The 17,953-nt window shown below is 45.5% G+C and overlaps 1 protein-coding gene across 1 annotated transcript; it reads left to right on the top strand.

Annotated features, from left to right (window-relative positions):
* The first annotated feature begins 116 nt into the window (after positions 1-116).
* LHFPL5 (LHFPL tetraspan subfamily member 5) lies at positions 117-15,969 on the top strand. The gene is made up of 4 exons (XM_020886646.2): positions 117-1,137; positions 5,929-6,165; positions 8,875-8,901; positions 14,187-15,969. Exons 1-3 carry the CDS (start codon positions 726-728, stop codon positions 8,883-8,885), a joined length of 660 nt encoding a protein of 219 aa, XP_020742305.1. The 5' UTR covers positions 117-725; the 3' UTR covers positions 8,886-8,901; positions 14,187-15,969.
* The last annotated feature ends 1,984 nt before the right edge of the window (positions 15,970-17,953 follow it).

Below are 17,953 nucleotides of genomic sequence, written 5' to 3'. Positions count from 1 at the left end.
TCCTTTTTAGTATATGGTTCCTGCCTCCAACACAGGGCTCAGCACGCAGAAGGCTCTTAGTAATTGTCCCCTGGATGATACAGGGAGGAGAAACCAGTGACCCGGAAGACTTTGCTGGCCTCCGAGGATTGGAGGTTCCAGGAGGACATATAGGGAACCAGGGAAGGATGGGATGGACGGGGACTGCGCTCCAGAAGTGGTTTGGCGACAGGACACTGAGCGAGGGGAAGGTGACAACCACAAACCCGCCCTTTCGGTCCTTGCCAGCCCCGCTGCGGAGGGTGAAGAAAGGCCCTGATTCCCGGGCGCCGGTATGTGGAGTGGGTGGGGCGGCAGCTCTGCGCTGTCCTCTGCCGCGGGGCCCGAGGCGCTGGCCACGGTGCTGAAAGCTGCGCTCTCGCTGGAGGGAGCGGGGCGGAGCCGGGACGAGCGAAGGGGGCGGAGCTCCCTGGGGCTCTCCGAGGGAAGGGGGCGGGGCGGGGCGGCGCCCACAGGCCCTGGACCCTGGCGGGTTTGAGGAGGCACGAGACCTGAGGCAGGCCGGCTCGAGCAGAGCGGACACAGCCCCCTGGACAAGCTTCCCCTGGAGAAGCCAAGGTCATCCTCCCTGACCTCAGCCTCCTCCCCACACCCGGCTGAGGGGGAGACCCACTTCTGGGCCTCCTTCCGTTCGCAAAGCCACTTCCAGCCCACAAGTCCCCACCCCAGGACCCAGCACCCTCACGATGGTGAAGTTGCTGCCTGCCCAAGAGGCAGCCAAGATCTACCACACCAACTACGTGCGTAACTCGAGGGCTGTGGGCGTGATGTGGGGCACACTCACCATCTGCTTCTCCGTGCTGGTCATGGCGCTCTTCATCCAACCCTACTGGATCGGGGACAGCGTCAACACGCCCCAGGCGGGCTACTTTGGCCTCTTCTCCTACTGCGTGGGCAACGTGCTGTCTTCTGAGCTTATCTGCAAGGGTGGCCCGCTGGACTTCTCCTCTATCCCTTCTAGAGCCTTCAAGACGGCCATGTTCTTTGTGGCCTTGGCCATGTTCCTCATCATTGGCTCCATTATCTGCTTCAGCCTGTTCTTCGTCTGCAACACGGCCACTGTCTACAAGATCTGTGCGTGGATGCAGCTGGCTGCGGGTGAGCAGGGATAGTGGGAGGGCAGGGAGCCCCTCGCCCCACCCCAAGACCACAGGAGCAGGTGCACCATCCCACCTTCCCTGGAGTTGCTGAGTCTCTAGCTCAGCTGTTGTCCTGTATAGCCCAGCCACACTCTGTGCTCTTCAGATGCTTCTGAAGAGTAACAAGTCTCAGGATGGCTGAGGCCAAAAAGACCTTAAAGATCAAATGGTTCAACTCTCTCGTCTTACAGATCAGGAACTGAGGTCCAGAGAGGGGAAGTGACTTGCCCAGGAGCAAATCACTCATGGTAGAGTGAAGGTCTTTGTTCCCTAATTCCAGGATTCCATCTTTGATAGAGCAAGTGTGGGCACTTGAGGCAGTGAATGGAGGTGATATTTTGTGGTGGGGGAGGGAAGTAGGGTCTTTTAGAACTATGTGGAATGGGTGGCTACTTGTGGTGCTCAGAGGCAAGGCCTTCTCTGACCCTGTCTTCCTGCTTCTGGCTATAGACAGGCATCTGGGTTCTGGGGTCAGCTGGTCCTGCTATCCTCTAGAGCTCAGGAAGGGTTGTCTACCTAAGACCTTGTCCTGCAGCCCATGGTCCCTCCTCACTCCAAGCACCACATACAGACTGTCCATACTAGGGAGATGTCCAGGAGCCTTGTTGGCGACTGTGGACTAGAGTGAAATCATCTTGACATCACTGGTTAGAATGAGAAGCAGTGTTATCCTTAGCAGGGGGAATGGAACAGGGAACTGAATCCCAGACAACCAAACACATAAACTTAGGACAGTCAGAGTTGGAGGGGGCTCTAAAGAGCTAGAGCGTCTTCCCCCCAACTATAAATGAGGGATCTGGGGCTGAGAGAAGACAAGACTTAGCCAAGACTGTAATAGATCACCTGGCAACCAAGGAAATAGGAGAATTTTAGCAGTGAGTCCCAAGAACTAGATGAGGAGCCTCATCATGACCCAGTGAGGTGGGTTTTCCTTCCATTTGATAGATGAGGCTCCTAGTGGGTAACTTGTATTTTAGCACACAGGTCGTGAGAGACAGAACCTTCAAACTCTGAATCTTGTACTCAGGCTACTGACCTGGTTCCACAGCTGCTTTCCCAATCCCCCTGCCGTCTCCCTTTCTCTGTAGTCTCTCTAAATGGTGAGGGAGAGGCTGGGGCAGAGATGAGGCAAGTCTTGGTGGGCAGTGGGGAGAGAGAAGGGAGAATGAAGGTTCAGCAGTCTCGTGACAAAGAGGAGCAGAATGAACCCTGGCATGCTTGCCAGCTGGTCCTCCAGAGCAGTGGGATGCTGGAAACACCACCCTCCCTCCCTCATTCTCTGCACTGTCCCACTCCCCCAACCTCCTGCAATAGGTGCCATTTGCTGAACAGGCAGTGCTGGGAGGGCCTGGGTGGGGGAGGGATCACCAGGCCATTTGAGTCAGATCCTTGTCTGGGTCATGGAACTGAAGACATTGATAGCAGAGGTGGCCAGGTGCCATCCCATGAAACATTTATGTTGGGGTAGAACAAAGGTGGTGTCGTGTCTCATTCTTTGGTGCTGGGGAAAGGTGGGGGGGGGGCAGGCAAAGGCAGGGATGAGGAGGAGGTGTGTCCCACAGCCAGCTGCTGAGAGGTTCCTCCATTAGAGGAGCCCTAAACCAGTTAGCTTAATCTTGCCAAAATTAAGGACCAGGGAAGGGTGCAGAAGGAAAAGTGGGGCAGTGAGGAGCTGCCGCTGAAAGTTAATTGAGCTTCTGGATGCCAAGTGTAGGCCGAGGGTGGTCCCAGCTCCTAAAAACACAAGTAGAGCACGTTATGCATCTCTCTGAATGCTGGTAACTTCATCTGTCCAAGACGGCATAAGTACCCCATCACATGGTTCTTGCAGGAATGGGATGCTCTAATGCATCTTGCACAAGGCCTGACATGTGGTAGGTGTTCAGTAAATGTGAAAAACCCCAAGCAGCTTTTTCAGTCAGGGATGGATGGGGTGATGCCACACCCCATCCCCAATTCCCACATCTTTGTAGGAATGCCATACCCCAATTCCCAAATCTTCGTGGGTTAGGACAAAGGTTTATTTCTTGATCACGGTACATGCTCATTGAGGATCAGTGAAGGGTTTTGCTGTCACTGTTCCCTTCCAGAGCCCAGGCTGATGGAGCATCAGCTGTCATCTGGCTGTCATCATTGCAAAGAGAAAGAGAGCTCTGGAAAGTCTCCAAAAGCAGTTAAATGCTCTGGCCTGGAAAAGTGCACAGCACCTCTGCTCACATTTTATTGGCTGAAGGAATCTTTATGACCTAGCGTAACTTCAGGGGGACTTCCCAGACTGCTCAGTAGTTAAGAAAATCTGCTTACCAACACAGGAGACACGAGTTTGATCCCTGGGTCAGGAAAATCCTCTGGAGCAGGAAATGGCAACCTGTACCAGTGTTCTTGCCTGAAAAATTCCATGGACAGAGGAGCCTGGTAGGCTATACTCCATGGGGGTCACAAAGAGTTGGACTGAGCAACTGAGAATGCACGCACACTTGCACACAACTTCAAGGGAGGGAGGCAAGGAAGTATAATCGTGTTACGTGCCTTGAATATTTGTGAACAGCTCTAATGACAGCGACACCCATTGAGGGTGCTTCTATCTGACTTTAGTGCCAATAATAATAGCAACAACTAACATCAACTGGCCACTTACCATATACCAGACACTGCAGTACACACTTAATCACACTTAATCCTCATGACCTTGCTCTGAGTCAGGTATTATCATCCTTATTTTTCCAGCAAGAGACTGGAAGTCAGAAATGGTAAGTAAACTTGCTTGAGAATACCACGCTGGCCTCTGTTTAGAGCCCCGAGACACTGCAGTGGGGTGGATCCCCCTACTAGGTGGATGGATGGGGTGCTCATAGAGCATTGTGGCACCCATAGAAACAACCTGTTTCCAAGTCAGAGATCCTGGGCTCTTTTCTGAAACCGCTATAGGGAGGTGCTATAGGAGAAAGGGGCTGAGCCAGGGAGCAGAGGACTCACCACACAAGTAGGGGAGGCCACAGGTTTTATCACAGGGTTCAGGGAGGGTCACCCCTAGGGCAACCACCCGAAGTGTCTTCCTGTTTGTCCCTGAGTCTGAAATGTCATCGCTAAATACATTCAGCTCTTTGGGAGAGGTGTTTGGCTGGGAGTCTGGGGAAATTAACTTTGAAGCCAAGAAAGTCAGGAGTTGTGGGTGCAGGTCTTGGCTCTGCCATAGCGAAAGGACTGGGTAACTCCCTTGGTTTCTCTGGGACCTCAGTTTTCTAGTCTGTAAAATGGGATATTAACACATGGCCTATTTCACAGAACTGTTGTAAGGATTGACAGAAAAATGGTATGTAAAGTATTTTGTGATCTGTAAGAGACGTCTGTATTAATAAATCAGCTCCTCCTAGAAAGAAACAAAGGAGGTGTTCATCTAGGTGGGAAGGTGGGATCTGGTATACTGATCTTTATACTTTGCTGTGCTTTTGTTTGATCTGCTGACCTTCCTTGCAAGAACAAGCTGAGACCCACACAGTGAATTTGGATGCTGTCAGGTGCTTCTCCATGGGACTCCCGAGTTAGGGCACAGCTTTGGGGCTGAAGAGCCTCAGGTCCTGTGAAAGGAGGGCCAGGGTGGGACTGCGGCACAAATAAGGGAGGTGCCCCGTGTCTGCCTGATGGTGGTCCCAGAGGTTGCCCCAGTCACATCCCAGGAATATGTACCTGTCTGGGTGGCTAAGGTGGGGTGGAAGTTTGGTGGGGAAAGTGGAGGGGAGGTGGGGAAGAAGAAATACTTGGCTGTCGATACTGAATCAACAAGAGCACAGCGTGGCACACGGGAAATGCCAACTGTGCGTCAGACACTCTTCTGAGCACTTCTCCAGTATGAGCTGATTTGAGCCTCACTGAATCCAAATAGGCAGGTACTATCATCCTCATTTTACAGATGAAAAGACTGAGGCACAAAAGCTTACATAGCTTGCTCCAAGTCACGCAGCCGGTTAGCGAAGAGCCAGGTTTGAGATCCAGGCAGTCTACCCTAGTGTTCCCCAGCTTTTCCTGTTGAGAGAGTCTCCCGGAAGACTGCTTTTAAAGAAGGGATTCCTGAGCCCAACCCTGACCTAGGAATCAACGTTTTAAACACATTCAGAGAGGTGAGGACAACTGCCTTGTGCTGTAGTGGGTAAAGGTGTGGAGATCCTATTTGCTTAAATGGAAGATTCATGAAGGAAGCAGCCAGAGATGGGACTGGAAAACTTCTTGTACTCAATCTAAAATACCTGAGTTGTAGGAGACATCATTATTCGATGTGCTGTAAAAAGGAAAAAAAGCTTCTAATCAAGTTATAGCCTAAAGTTTTGTTATTACACTTATTTCAGAGATGCTGAGGTTTGAACAAAATTACATCTTAGGAGTGATGAGTTCTCTGGGCTGGAATTGGATTTTGGGAGGACTTTGAAGCCGGTGCCTCATCAAGTTCAAAGTGAGGGGCACAGCTGAGGGCCTGGCAGGACTACAGGGTGTCCTTGCAGAACCTCCCGGGGCTGAGAAGTCCTGCTCTGAGCCTTCGCCCCTGACCAGTGGCTCCGAGGGGCAGATGACTTCAGCTCTTGGAGCCTGTTTTCTCCTCTTTGATCTACAAGCAGGGTGGCAGGAGCTGCCTCTTGTGCCTCTCAAGGCTGTTAACATAGGAAGGGAGGCGGCAAGGTGACCGCAGTGCACAGGGGGAGGGAGCAGACTGTGCTTCCCCAGCCTGACGCCATCTGCACCCCCCCTGCCCCCTCAGCCACAGGCCTGATGATCGGCTGCCTGGTCTACCCAGACGGCTGGGACTCAAGTGAGGTCCGGCGCATGTGTGGGGAGCAGACAGGCAAATACACGCTGGGGCACTGCACCATCCGCTGGGCCTTCATGCTTGCCATCCTCAGCATTGGAGATGCTCTCATCCTCTCCTTCTTGGCTTTCGTGCTGGGCTACCGTCAGGACAAGCTGCTCCCTGATGACTATAAGGCCGACGGAAAAGGTAATTCTCTCCACCCCGGGGAGCCGAGGCTTCCTCTGCCAGTTGCCTGAGGTGTGTCCCCTGGCCAAGAGTGGGGACACCAAGACCAATCAAACACAGCTCCTGTCCCAGAGCCCAAGGGTCAGTGGAGCGCTGCAGGCTGGCATGTGATGAGGCAATGGACAGACCTACGTGGCAGAGGCTGTCTGTGATAGAAGGGTGTCCCGCGTCCCCCTGCACTCTCAGGGTCTACAGGGGAGAGAGCCCTGGTCCAGCCTGGGGAGCAAGGTGTGGCCTTCCCGTGGAAGGCAGCACTGAGGCTGGGTCTTGGAATAGCAGGGGAGGCTGCTGGTGGAGAGAGGAGCAATAGGGGAGCAGAGGGATGAGTTGCTTTGGAAGGAGGAAAGGCAGGTGAGGGTGCAGATGTGACTGCTCCTGGACTTCAGGTGATGGGAGCCTAGCTCCCTTGGATTAGAGTCAACTTGGGATTCTCCATATATCCGTTTTCTGATCTGAGCTTCACTTCCGTTCATTAGGGGGTAGGAGGCAGGTTTTTCCTCATTTGTAAAAAATACCTACTTTACAAGATTGTACTCAGGAACAAGATAAGACTGTCTGCTCTTCTACTGAAGATTGTACCAGAGATTATAGCCAGGGAAACTGGGCAAGAAAAAGAAAAGAAATCTGGTTTGGAGAGGAAGTAAAACCATCTCTATTAGCAGATGACATGATTTTGTATATGGAAAATCCTAAATAACCCACTAAAAAACTATTAAAACTAATATACAACTTCAGCAAGGTTGCAGAATATAAGAACAATATACAAAAATATACTGTATTTGTATACACTAACAATGAACAATCTGAAAATGATATTAAAAAGCAATTTCATTTATGATAGCAACAAAAAGAATACAATACTTAGGAATAAATTTAATAAAAAAGTAAAACTTGTATGTGAAAATGAAAAAAACATGTTTAAAGGCCTAAATAAATGGGAATATCCATGTTCATGGATCAGAGGACTTAATGTTGTTGAGATGGCAATACTCCACAAACTGGTCTACAGACTTAATGCAATTTTTATCAAAATCCAAGGCTTGATTTTAGGATCAGCTTGTCATTTAGAAATGCAAGAGACCCGGAATAGCCAAAATAATCTTAAAGAAAAACAAAGTTGGAGGACACACATGTCCTGATTTCAAAACTTACTAGAAAGGTACAATGATCAAGTAAGTGTGGTACTGGCTTAAGGATAGACAATGGAATAAAATAGAGAGTCCAGAAATAAAATCAAGCATCCACAACTGATTTTTGACAAGGGTGCGAAGACCATTTAATGGGGAAAAGAATACTCTTTTCAATAAATGGTGCTGGGATAACCAGATATTTATATGCAAAAGAATAAAGTTGGGTCACCTACCACACATCATATACAGAAATTAACTCAAAATGGATCAAAGACCTAAATATAAGATATAAAATTATAAAACTCCTAGAGAAGACCTTGGATTAGGCAATGATTTCTTATATTTGACATTTGACACAAGTACCAAAAAGAAAAAAAATAAATAAACTGGATTTCATCAAAATTGAAAACTCTGAGTGCAAATGTTCATAGTAGTTTTAAGAGTCATGTATCTACAGATGACTGAATGACAAAATGTGTACATCCATACACTGAATTATTCTTCAGCCATAAAAAGAAAGGAAGTACTGGTAATTGCTACAATGTGGAGGAAAATATTGTTAAGTGAGAGAAGCCAGATAAAAAAGGCTAGATATTGTATGATCTGATTTATATAAAATGTTCAGAATAGGCAAATCCACAGAGACAGAAAGTAAATTTTAGTAATTTTCTGGGGCTGGGAAGAGAGGGGAATTGGGAATTAGTATCACTAAAAGTCACAGGGTTTTTTGGGGGGGGTGATGAAAATTTCTAGAATCAGCAGTGATGGTTGCATAACACCCACCATCTTGTACAGTTTAAATGAGTCAATTTTCTATAAATCACACCTCAATAAAAAAAAAAATAAAAGGGCTTCCCTGGTGGCCTAGTGGTCAAGAATCCACCTGCCAATACAGAGGACACAGGTTTGATCCCTGGTCCAGGAAGATCCCACATGCTGTGGAGCGACTAACTAACTAAGCCCATGGACCACAATTACCGAGCCCACACTCTAAGGCCTGGGAGCCGCAACTGCTGAAGCCCCTGCACCCACAGCCCATGCTCTGAAACCACCTCTGTGAGAAGCCTGCATACTACAGTGAAGAGTAGCCCCCACTTCCCACAACTAGAGAAAGCCCACGTGCAGCTGGGAAGCTCAACATAGCCAAAAATAAAATAAACCTTAAAAAAAATGTGCTGAGGATTAGATAGTGTATATAAAGCACCAGCAATGCCTGCACGTTGTAGGTGGTGGCTGAATGTTAGTTCTCTCCACGTTCTGTCCTTCCAGTACCTCCACTCGTTATATCATCCATCTGCCCAGCCATCTCCCCCGACACCTTCTGGCCCAGAGGTCCAGTGAGGGAGGAAGTCTACATTTGGACCTCAAGTCTATTAAGGGAGAGGATCACGCAATATGGAAGCACAAGCTGATAAACATTATGAACAAAAAGTGCAAGCTTTCCTGATAGTGAATAAAAGAGGGAATGGTGTGCAGGCAATTAGCCTGAAAACAAGGCTTGATTGTAAACACATCCTGTTTGTTCTCTTTTTCATTGCAGAGGAAGTCTGAAGCAGCTGGAACATTGGTGAGTAATTCCATTGGAGGGTGGTCTGTGTGCCTTTAGAAGTGCTGTAGCCTCGCAAAATGACTCATGAGGCTAGGCTGTAGGACCTAGGGACAGAGGGGCAGGGGATGAGTGTGGAGTGTGGGGTAGGAGGGGGCATGGGCTAGCTGGCAAAGGAGACCGTCACTAAGGGCAAACAGGAATCCTCTAGTTTTACTTGTGTCTTGAGAAGTGGGAAAAACACAGGGAGAGAAGAAATAATTTAAAACAGGCAGGTGGTTTCATAAACTCTTCCTTTTGTGGAGCCTGGCCAACAAGAACAGACTGTTTTTAGAAGTCATTATTGTAATTTGGACCCTTATTTTCAGAAGATTTATAAGAGACATAGTGGAAAACCTAATGAAACATAAAAGACACAGAGAGGAAAACAAATATTACAGAAATCTGGGCTAATAGAATTAGTGTACTGAGTATTAAATTTAGTTCCCTGCTTCCTGATAGCTGAAGCAAAAAGCAAAACAAGACTTAATCAATTTTAATATCTGGTTGAAAAGGAAACATAACATGTTAATTCCCTTATTGTCTTTTAGGTTTATAAGATGCGAATTAGCAAGAACATGAAGGAACACCTTTTAAAAAGAAAGAAAGGAGAGGGGAAGGAAGGAGTGGCAGAGGAAGGAAGGGAAGGAACAGCCCACAGTGGCATCATATTCCTGACAGCTGTCACTTACTGAGGACTTAAAGCTGCTCAGGCACTGTGTGTGGGTAGGAGAGATATCTCCAGTTTAACTATTTTAATTTTTTCTAAGAACCTTCCTCCAATCCCTGACCACATAAACATACTTTTTTGAAAAACAGTAAATTAGTACTGTCCCCCCCCAAAAAAAAAATTTTTTATTAGATGATGTAACCTGCCACGGGGACAGGGGCTCTGGCTGCAGCAGACCTGGGAGGCGTGCTGTGTGGCCGAAGTCCCCTTGGGGGAGGTCGCCGTTAGCCCCCCAATAGAGCCGCTGCAGACAGCCCACAAACTGGAGCACAATTATACCAAAGAAGTTCGTGCACTGTTGCAGAAGTTCTAGGGCCCACAACAGAGTTCCAAACCTGGGGATCAAGCAAAGAGAGAACCCCCAGGGAATCTGACTTTGAAGACCAGTGGGATTTGATTATAGAACTTCCCCAGGACTGAGGAAACAGACTCTTGGAGGACACAACAAAACCTTGTGTGCACCAGGACCCAGGAGAAAGGAGCAGTGATCCCACAAGAGAGTGAGCCAGATGAGAGTCTCCGGCGGAGGCGTGAATCTACAGTCGCCTGCTGCAGGGTCAGGGGCACTGAATACAACAGTCCTGGGAGCTGTGGTATGCTGACATAAGTCCTTTTGAAGGAGGTCACCATTACTACCATTATCCCTACCATAGTTTGACCTCAGGCCAAACTACAGGGAGGGAACACAGCCCCATCCATCAGCAGAAAATCGGATTAAAGACTTACTGAGCATGGCATTGCCCATTAGGGCAAGACCCAGTTTTCCCCGCAGCCAGTCCCTCGCATCAGAAAGTTTCCACGAGCCTGTAGTCCTCATCCCTCAAGGGTGGAAAGAGTGAAAACCAGTCACAGGAAACTAACCAAACTGACCACATGGGTCACAGCCTCATCTAACTCAATGAAATCATGAGCCATTACGTGTAGGGCCACCCAAGACAGACGGGTCATGGTGGACAGTTCTGACAAAACGTGGTCCACTGAAGAAGGGAATGGCAAACCACTTCAGCCTTCTTGTCTCATGAAAAGATACAACACTGAAAGACGAACTCCCCAGGTTGGCAGTGCCCAATAGCTACTGGAGAAGAGCAGAGAAATAGCTCCAGAGGAACGAAGAGGCTGAGCCAAAAGGGAAACAGTGCCCCACTGTGGATGTCTCTGATGGTGAAAGTGAAGTCTGATGCTGTAAAGAATAATATTGCATAGGAACCTGGAATGTTAGGTCCCTCAATCAAGGTAAATTGGAAGTGGTCAAACAGGAGATGGCAAGAGTGAACATCGACATTTTAGGAATCAGTGAACTATAATGGGCCGAAATGGGTGAATTTAATTCAGATAACCATTATATCTACTCCTGTGCGGAAAAATCCCTTAGAAGAAATGGAGTAGCCCTCATAGTCCACAAGAGTCCGAAATGCAGTACTTGGGTGCAATCTCAAAAATGACAGAATGATCTCTGTTCTTTCCCAAGGCAAACCATTCAGTATCACTGTAATACAAGTCTATGCCCCAATCAGTAATGCCAAAGAAGCTGAAGTTGAACGTTTCTATGAGGACCTACAAGACCTTCTAGAACTAACACCAAAAAAAGATATCCTTTTCATCATAGGGGACTGGAATGCAAAAGTATGAAGTCAAGAGATACTTGAAGTAACAAGTTTGGCCTTGGAGTACAAAATGAAGCAGAACAAAGGCTAACAGAGTTTTGCCAAGAGAACGCCCTGGTCATAGCAAACACCCTCTTCCAACAACACATGAGATGACTATATACATGGACATCACCAGATGGTCAACACTGAAATCAGACTGATTATATTCTTTGCAGCCAAAGATGGAGAAGCTCTATACAGTCAGCAAAAACAAGACTGGGAGCTGACTGTGGCTCAGATCATGAACTCCTTATTGCCAAATTCAGACTTAACTTAAAGAAAGTAGGGAAAAACCACTAGACCATTCAGGTATGACCTAAATCAAATCCCTGACGATTATACAGTGGAAGTGAGAAATAGATTCAAGGGATTATATCTGACAGAGTGCCTGAAGAACTGTGGACAAAGGTTTGTCTACACTGTACAGGAGGCAGTGATCAAGACCATCCCCAAGAAAAAGAAATGCAAAAAGGCAAAATGGTTGTCTGAGGAGGCCTTACAAATAGCTGAGAAAAGAAGAGAAGTGAAAGGTAAAGGTGAAAAGGAAAGATATATCCATCTGAATGCAGAGTTCCAGAGAACAGCAAGGAGAGATAAGAAAGCCTTCCTCAGTGAACAATGCAAAGAAACAGAGGAAAACAATAGAATGGGAAAGACTAGAGATCTCTTCAAAAAAAAATCAGAGATACCAAGGGAACATTTCATGCAAAGATGGACACAATAAAAGACAGAAATGGTATGGACCTAGCAGAAGCAGAAGATATTAAGAAGAGGTGGCAAGAATACACAAGATCTATACAAAAATACACAAGAACTATACCAAAAAAGATCTTAATGACCCAGGTAACCATGATGATGTGATCACTCACCTAGAAACAGGCATCTTGGAGTGTGTAATCAAGTGGGCCTTGGGAAGCATCACTATGAACAAAGCTAGCGGAGGTGATAGAATTCCAGCTGAGCTATTTCAAATCCTAAAAGATGATGCTATGAAAATGCTGCACTCAATATACCAGCAAATTTGGAAAACTTAGCAGTGGCCACAAGACTGGGAAAGGTCAATTTTCATTCCAATCCCAAGGAAGGGCAATGCCAAAGAATGTTCAAACTACCGCACAATTGCACTCATTTCACATGCTAGTAAAGTAATGTTCAAAATTCTCCAAGCTTGGTTTCAACAGTACATGAGCTAAGAAGTTCCAGATGTTCAAGCTGAATTTAGAAAAGGCAGAGGAACCAGAGATCAAATTGCCAACATCTGTTGGATCACAGAAAAATCAACAGAATTCCAGAAAAACATTCACTTCTGCTTCACTGACTATGCTAAAGCCTTTGACTGTGTGAATCAAAACAAGCTGTGGAAAAGTCTTAAAGAGATGGGAATACAAGACCACCTTACCTGCCTCCTGAGAAACCTGTATGCAGGTCAAGAAGCAACAGTTAGTACCATGTATGGAACAACAGACTGGTTCAAACTTGGGAAAGGAGCATGTCAAAGTTGTATATTGTCACCCTACTTTTTAAACTTATATGCAGGGTACATCATGGGAAGTGCCAGTCTGGATGAAGCACAAGCTGGAATCAAGATTGCCAGGAGAAATATCAATAACCTCAGATATGCAGATGACACCACCCTTGTGGCAGAAAGTGAAGAGGAACTAAAGGTGAAAGAGGAGAGTAAAAAAGCTGGCTTAAAACTCAACATTCAAAAACCTGAGATCATGGCATCTGGTCCCATCACTTAATGGCAAATAGGTGGGGAAACAATGGAAACAGTGAGAGGGTTTATTTTCTTGGGCTTCAAAATCACTGCAGATGGTGACTGCAGCCATGAAATTAAGAGACTTGCTCCTTGGAAGAAAAGCTATGGCAAACCTAGACAGACTATTAAAAAGCAGACATTACTTTGCCGACAAAGGTCCATGTAGTCAAAGCTATGGTTTTTCCAGTCGTCATGTATGGATGTGAGAGTTCCACCATAAAGAAGGCTGAGTGCCAAAGAATTGATGCTTTTGAACTGTGGTGTTGGAGAAGACTCCTGAAAGTCCCTTGGACACCAAGGAAATCAACCCTGAATATTCAATGAAAGGACTCGTGCTGAAGTTGAAGCCTCAATACTTTGGCCACGTGATGCGAAGAGCTGACTCATTGGAAAAGACCCTGGTGCTGGGAAAGACTGTGGGCAGGAGGAGAAGCAGACCACAGAGGATGAGATGGTTGGATGGCATCAGTGACTCGATGGACATGAGTTTGAGCAAGGAGCTCTAGGAGATGGTGAAGGACAGGGAAGCCTGGCATGCCTGCAATCCATGGGGTTGCAAAGAGTCGGACACGACTGAGTGACTGAACAAAAAATTTTAATATGCATAAATTACCTCAGGAATCTTGTTAAAATTCAGACTAATTTAGCTCAAGTTCAGAAATCCAAGCACTATTACTAACCAGCCCCGCAGTGATAAGCTGCCGGCTAGGGGTTACACTTTGAGTAGCAAACTATGAGAGTATAAACATTTTCTTATGACTTTGCAATGTTCCTTATTAAATTTTTTTAAAGCCCAAAACTCCACAGCACTGTTGTACCATTTCATTGCTAAACCAGACCTTAGTTAGCCATTTAGGACTGCTATCATGGAAAACTTTCTGCTTCTGTTGATAAATTCTGGGGTGGCATTACTGAATCAGAGCTAAACTAGCTGTCTTTTTCTTGCCCTATATATTTTTTTACATCTTCAAAGACATTTATGAATTTTTACTTGAAGGACACTGATATTATATACTATTGAGGAAGTTTGCATGTCTGGAGTAGAACTGAATTAAAATGTTAGTATTGCGTTTTTATTTGCTTAACGTCAAATTCTATAATGTTGCTTTTTTTTTTTTTAATATGACAGGTCATCTATTTCCCTGACAATGGAAAAATGAGCCAATCAAATTCTTCAGAAAACTTGTTCCATGCTTCCCTGTGTCTGCTAGTCTAGGCCTGAAGTCCTGAGCCTTTCATTATAGGATTAGAAACTGACAACAGTTTCAAGAGAAGACCTCTTACTTATATTCGGAAAACTCGCAGTGAGGCAGAAATGCAGTGACCACATCCAAGACGTTCAGAGTAATGGTTTAACTCTCCTGACTAGGAACCCACCTTCTCTTCCTATCTCTTCACCCCAGCAAGTCGCGTTACCATCCTGAGGCCTCTCTGTAAAATGAAAGCAGAATGAGTCTGTGTCTAGGGTGAGTCCCGACAGTCTAATTCACTGAGGATACTTCTTTGAAAGCACCCAGAAATTGCCATCCAGCTCTTAGAGGGCAATTAAAAAGAGGTGACTGTAACCATGCTGGATCGTTTCAGGTTGAGGTTTAGGGGGTCCTTTGCTTTTTTCCTCAGGTTTTTTTTTTTCTTTTAAATTGATGCACAGGGGAAACGACTAGAGGGGTTATCAGAACCTGAATCCATCAGGAAGTCTCATAAAGACATGTAAAAACTGTCAAGACTAAATTGATTTTTCCCCCTTTGGAACCAAAAATCTTATTTCTTCAGTGCCCACAATGACCCAGTCAGAACCGGCTACCAGTTTCAGAAAGTTACTAGTGGCCAAGTAATTTGTTACAATATAGATGACCATCTCTTGTTTAAAAAACAAAAACAAAAACAAAAAACCCTTTAGGTTTGGTACGTTAATTGGTGAATCTTACCAGTCTCCGAGGGGAACTCAATTTAGGTAATACCTCATTGTAGCAAATGCCAAGACAAAGACAGGCTCTTTAGGCTGTTCCCTGTCCTCAGGATAGTATGTTAAAGCAGGGTTTGCTGATTACCTGCAGTGAGTGATCCAGGACGAACAAGTGTTCTTTTTCTGACCTTGGGACATTTCCTTAGTAACGTATGGGTGCTGTTCTTTCACAGGTAGAAGGGGGTAAATGCTGAACAAAACCTTAATGGATCTTGATCAACCAGCAGTGGCATGGAAAACAGGCCTATTCTGGGCTGCAGGGCATGCTTTTTAACCAATGCACTCGGACAACTGCGCAGTCAGTGCAGTGTTTCTCCTCTAGCTCAGATAGGCTAAGTATGACTATCCCAGCATCGTCCTAGTGGTTGATGATGGGAACTATTGGGATGGGACTTATGGGTGATCACATTCATGTTTTCTTGTGCTGATAAACTTGTTTCATTGTCATGCATCTACTTTATGCAAGCTAGCTTTTTTTTTTTTTTTTTTTGCCACATAGCCTGTGGGATCTTAGTTCCCCAATCAGGGATCAAACCCTGGCCCACAGCAGTGAAAGCAATCTTAACCACTGGACTGCCCACTAGTGACAGAATTTGGCCAATTCTGCAGTTTAGTGACGTTTCTAGCTCGGTTTATTTCTTGTAACTTTTTATAAAAGGCAAAAGAAAACTTTCTAAGGCCTCCTTGCCTTTAAAAGATTTCTCACCAGAATGGCAACCATGAAGGTTCAGAGAAGCTTCTGGGGGCTTCAGGTACATCTGCCAATAGCCTTCACTTTGCCCTCAAAAGTGAGTTTCACCAAAGGAGGAGTGGATGTTTATCAATCTGGAGAAGATCTGCAAATCTGAGTCACATGAGTCAGCATTTCATCTTTTGCTTCATCTTCAAGAAAACTCAGAATTCAACCTCTCCAATAAAGTGATGATTTTCATTGACAGTAACTGCATCAGCTTTTCTCAAGTGGTTTGATCTTTAAATTCAGATTTCATCTTTGAAAGTATACATAAAAATCAATAAAATAAGCACTCTTCTAACCAAGCTTACTATACTCCTTCCTCTGCCTTTGGCTGGGACACAGGAATGGTTGTGATGCCCAAGCTTGAACAGTGACTAGCACTGAGCAGGTCAACAGAGGAAGGCCTTATGATTTATATCTAAAATGTGAACAGAAGGACATCCTTCCTAAATGCTTTCATTATCTTACATCTCTGTACTAGTTACCTGTTGCTGCATAACAAACTACCCCAGGACTCAGTGGCCTAAAACATTTCAGTTTCTGCAGGTTGAAAGTGAAAGTTGCTGTTGTGTCCGACCTCAAATTCTCCAGGCCAGAATACTGGCGTGGGTAGCCTTTCTCTTCTCCAGGGCATCTTCCCAACCCAGGGATCGAACTCAGGTCTAACTGCATTGCAGGTGGATTCTTTACCAGTTGAGTCACCAGGCAAGCCCAAGAATACTGCAGTGGGTACCTATCCTTTCTCCAGGGGATCTTCCGGACTCAGCAATCAAACTGGGATCTCCTGCAGTGCAGGGGGATTCTTCACCAACTGAGCTATCAGGGAAGCCCTTCTTCAGGTTAAGAATTAGCAAGGATTAGCCAGGTGACTTTGCATCATTTCTCGCTGGGTTGCAACTAAGGTGTTGGATCTGCTTCCAAGCTCAGTGGTTGTCTGTAGGACTCAGCTTCTACAGGTGGTTGGGCCAAGGGCCCAAGTTCCTCGCTAGCTGAGGGCCTCTCCTAAGGGCTATTCACCTGGCAGCTTGCTTCCCCAGAGCAAGGGTTCCAAGACGGAGCAAGAGACGGTGCATAGACAGAAGCCATGGCCCCTTTGTAACCAAAAAGTGACATCTTGTTACTTTTGAATAGTCACAAAGTCCAGCCCACGTTAAAGGTGAGGGAATTGTGTAAGTGCTTGAGTAATAGGTAAGAATCATTGGGGTCCTTTAAAAAGTTGTCTGTTATTAAAAACTACTTTTCTGCTGAAATGGGAATTTACCAGAATGCCTTATTGCAACAAAGATTATATTCTAGTAACCTTACATGCTGATGGATAACATTTATTTTGTAATAAATTGCTGAAGATGAAGGGCCCTAACCCTCAAATTCCTCCCACTTTTGCTATACAACCTCAAGGATTTATAGTAAGGTCCTCTAATTTCCAACACTGATCATACTTTCCTCCACATTTAATAAATCCAAAGCAACCAATGAAATGTCTTAAGGGCACAACTTCTAAGAACATAGCTCAAATTGTAGGCAGCTGATACTTTCATAACACAGTCCAGTTCTGCCAACTGAGCAAGGCTTGTTATTGTTACAGTATTAAAATGGGCAACAGCTAGACGTGATTAAGGACAAAAGAGAAGATTATGATAAAAGAGTGAACTTGGTAGGATATAAAGCCAGATAATCTATGTATGGAAAACCCTCAGTCAGTAACAAAAGTAGGTACTAATGTAAACTTGCTTAGTTAAAGCTTCTAAACACATGATCTCAAGTTTTCTGGTTTTTTAACTGGGATGTTTCTGATATCATAAGGAGGTGGTGTGGGTTAATATTTGTGCAACGACTTAAAGGACAAATACATATCATCTAAGTAGTTTTTGAATTTCACCTCTGGAACAGCTTAATGGTTTCCCTGTGGATACTCAGGGTTGTAACTCCAACTCAGTTTGATGGTTCTTTTGAGACAGCTTAACACAAGACTTAGAGGGATTGCCTACAATTGTCAGTCTGATGAACATACTGGTTTGAGGAATTTCAATTTAATTTTTGGTTGTTTTTTAAACAGGTTACATTCTGGTCTATACTACAATACAAACACACTGCGTATACCTTAAAGCACAATTCAATTAAAACAAAATAATTAAGCATTTTACATAGAGTTTAGGGCTAGATAAGGGCTTTATGAAGAAACATTATCACAAAA

Source organism: Odocoileus virginianus, chromosome 27 (assembly GCF_023699985.2).
Source record: "Odocoileus virginianus isolate 20LAN1187 ecotype Illinois chromosome 27, Ovbor_1.2, whole genome shotgun sequence".
NCBI lineage: Eukaryota > Metazoa > Chordata > Mammalia > Artiodactyla > Cervidae > Odocoileus > Odocoileus virginianus.
Note: the sequence above shows the minus strand (reverse complement) of the source record. Positions and strands in the feature narration are given on the sequence as shown.

Coding starts and splice junctions, on each gene's coding strand:
- LHFPL5 (XM_020886646.2), top strand. CDS start 726: ATGGTGAAGTTGCTGCCTGCCCAAGAGGCAGCCAAGATCTACCACACC. Junction 1,138..5,928: donor GTGGATGCAGCTGGCTGCGG/GTGAGCAGGGAT, acceptor CTGCCCCCTCAG/CCACAGGCCTGATGATCGGC.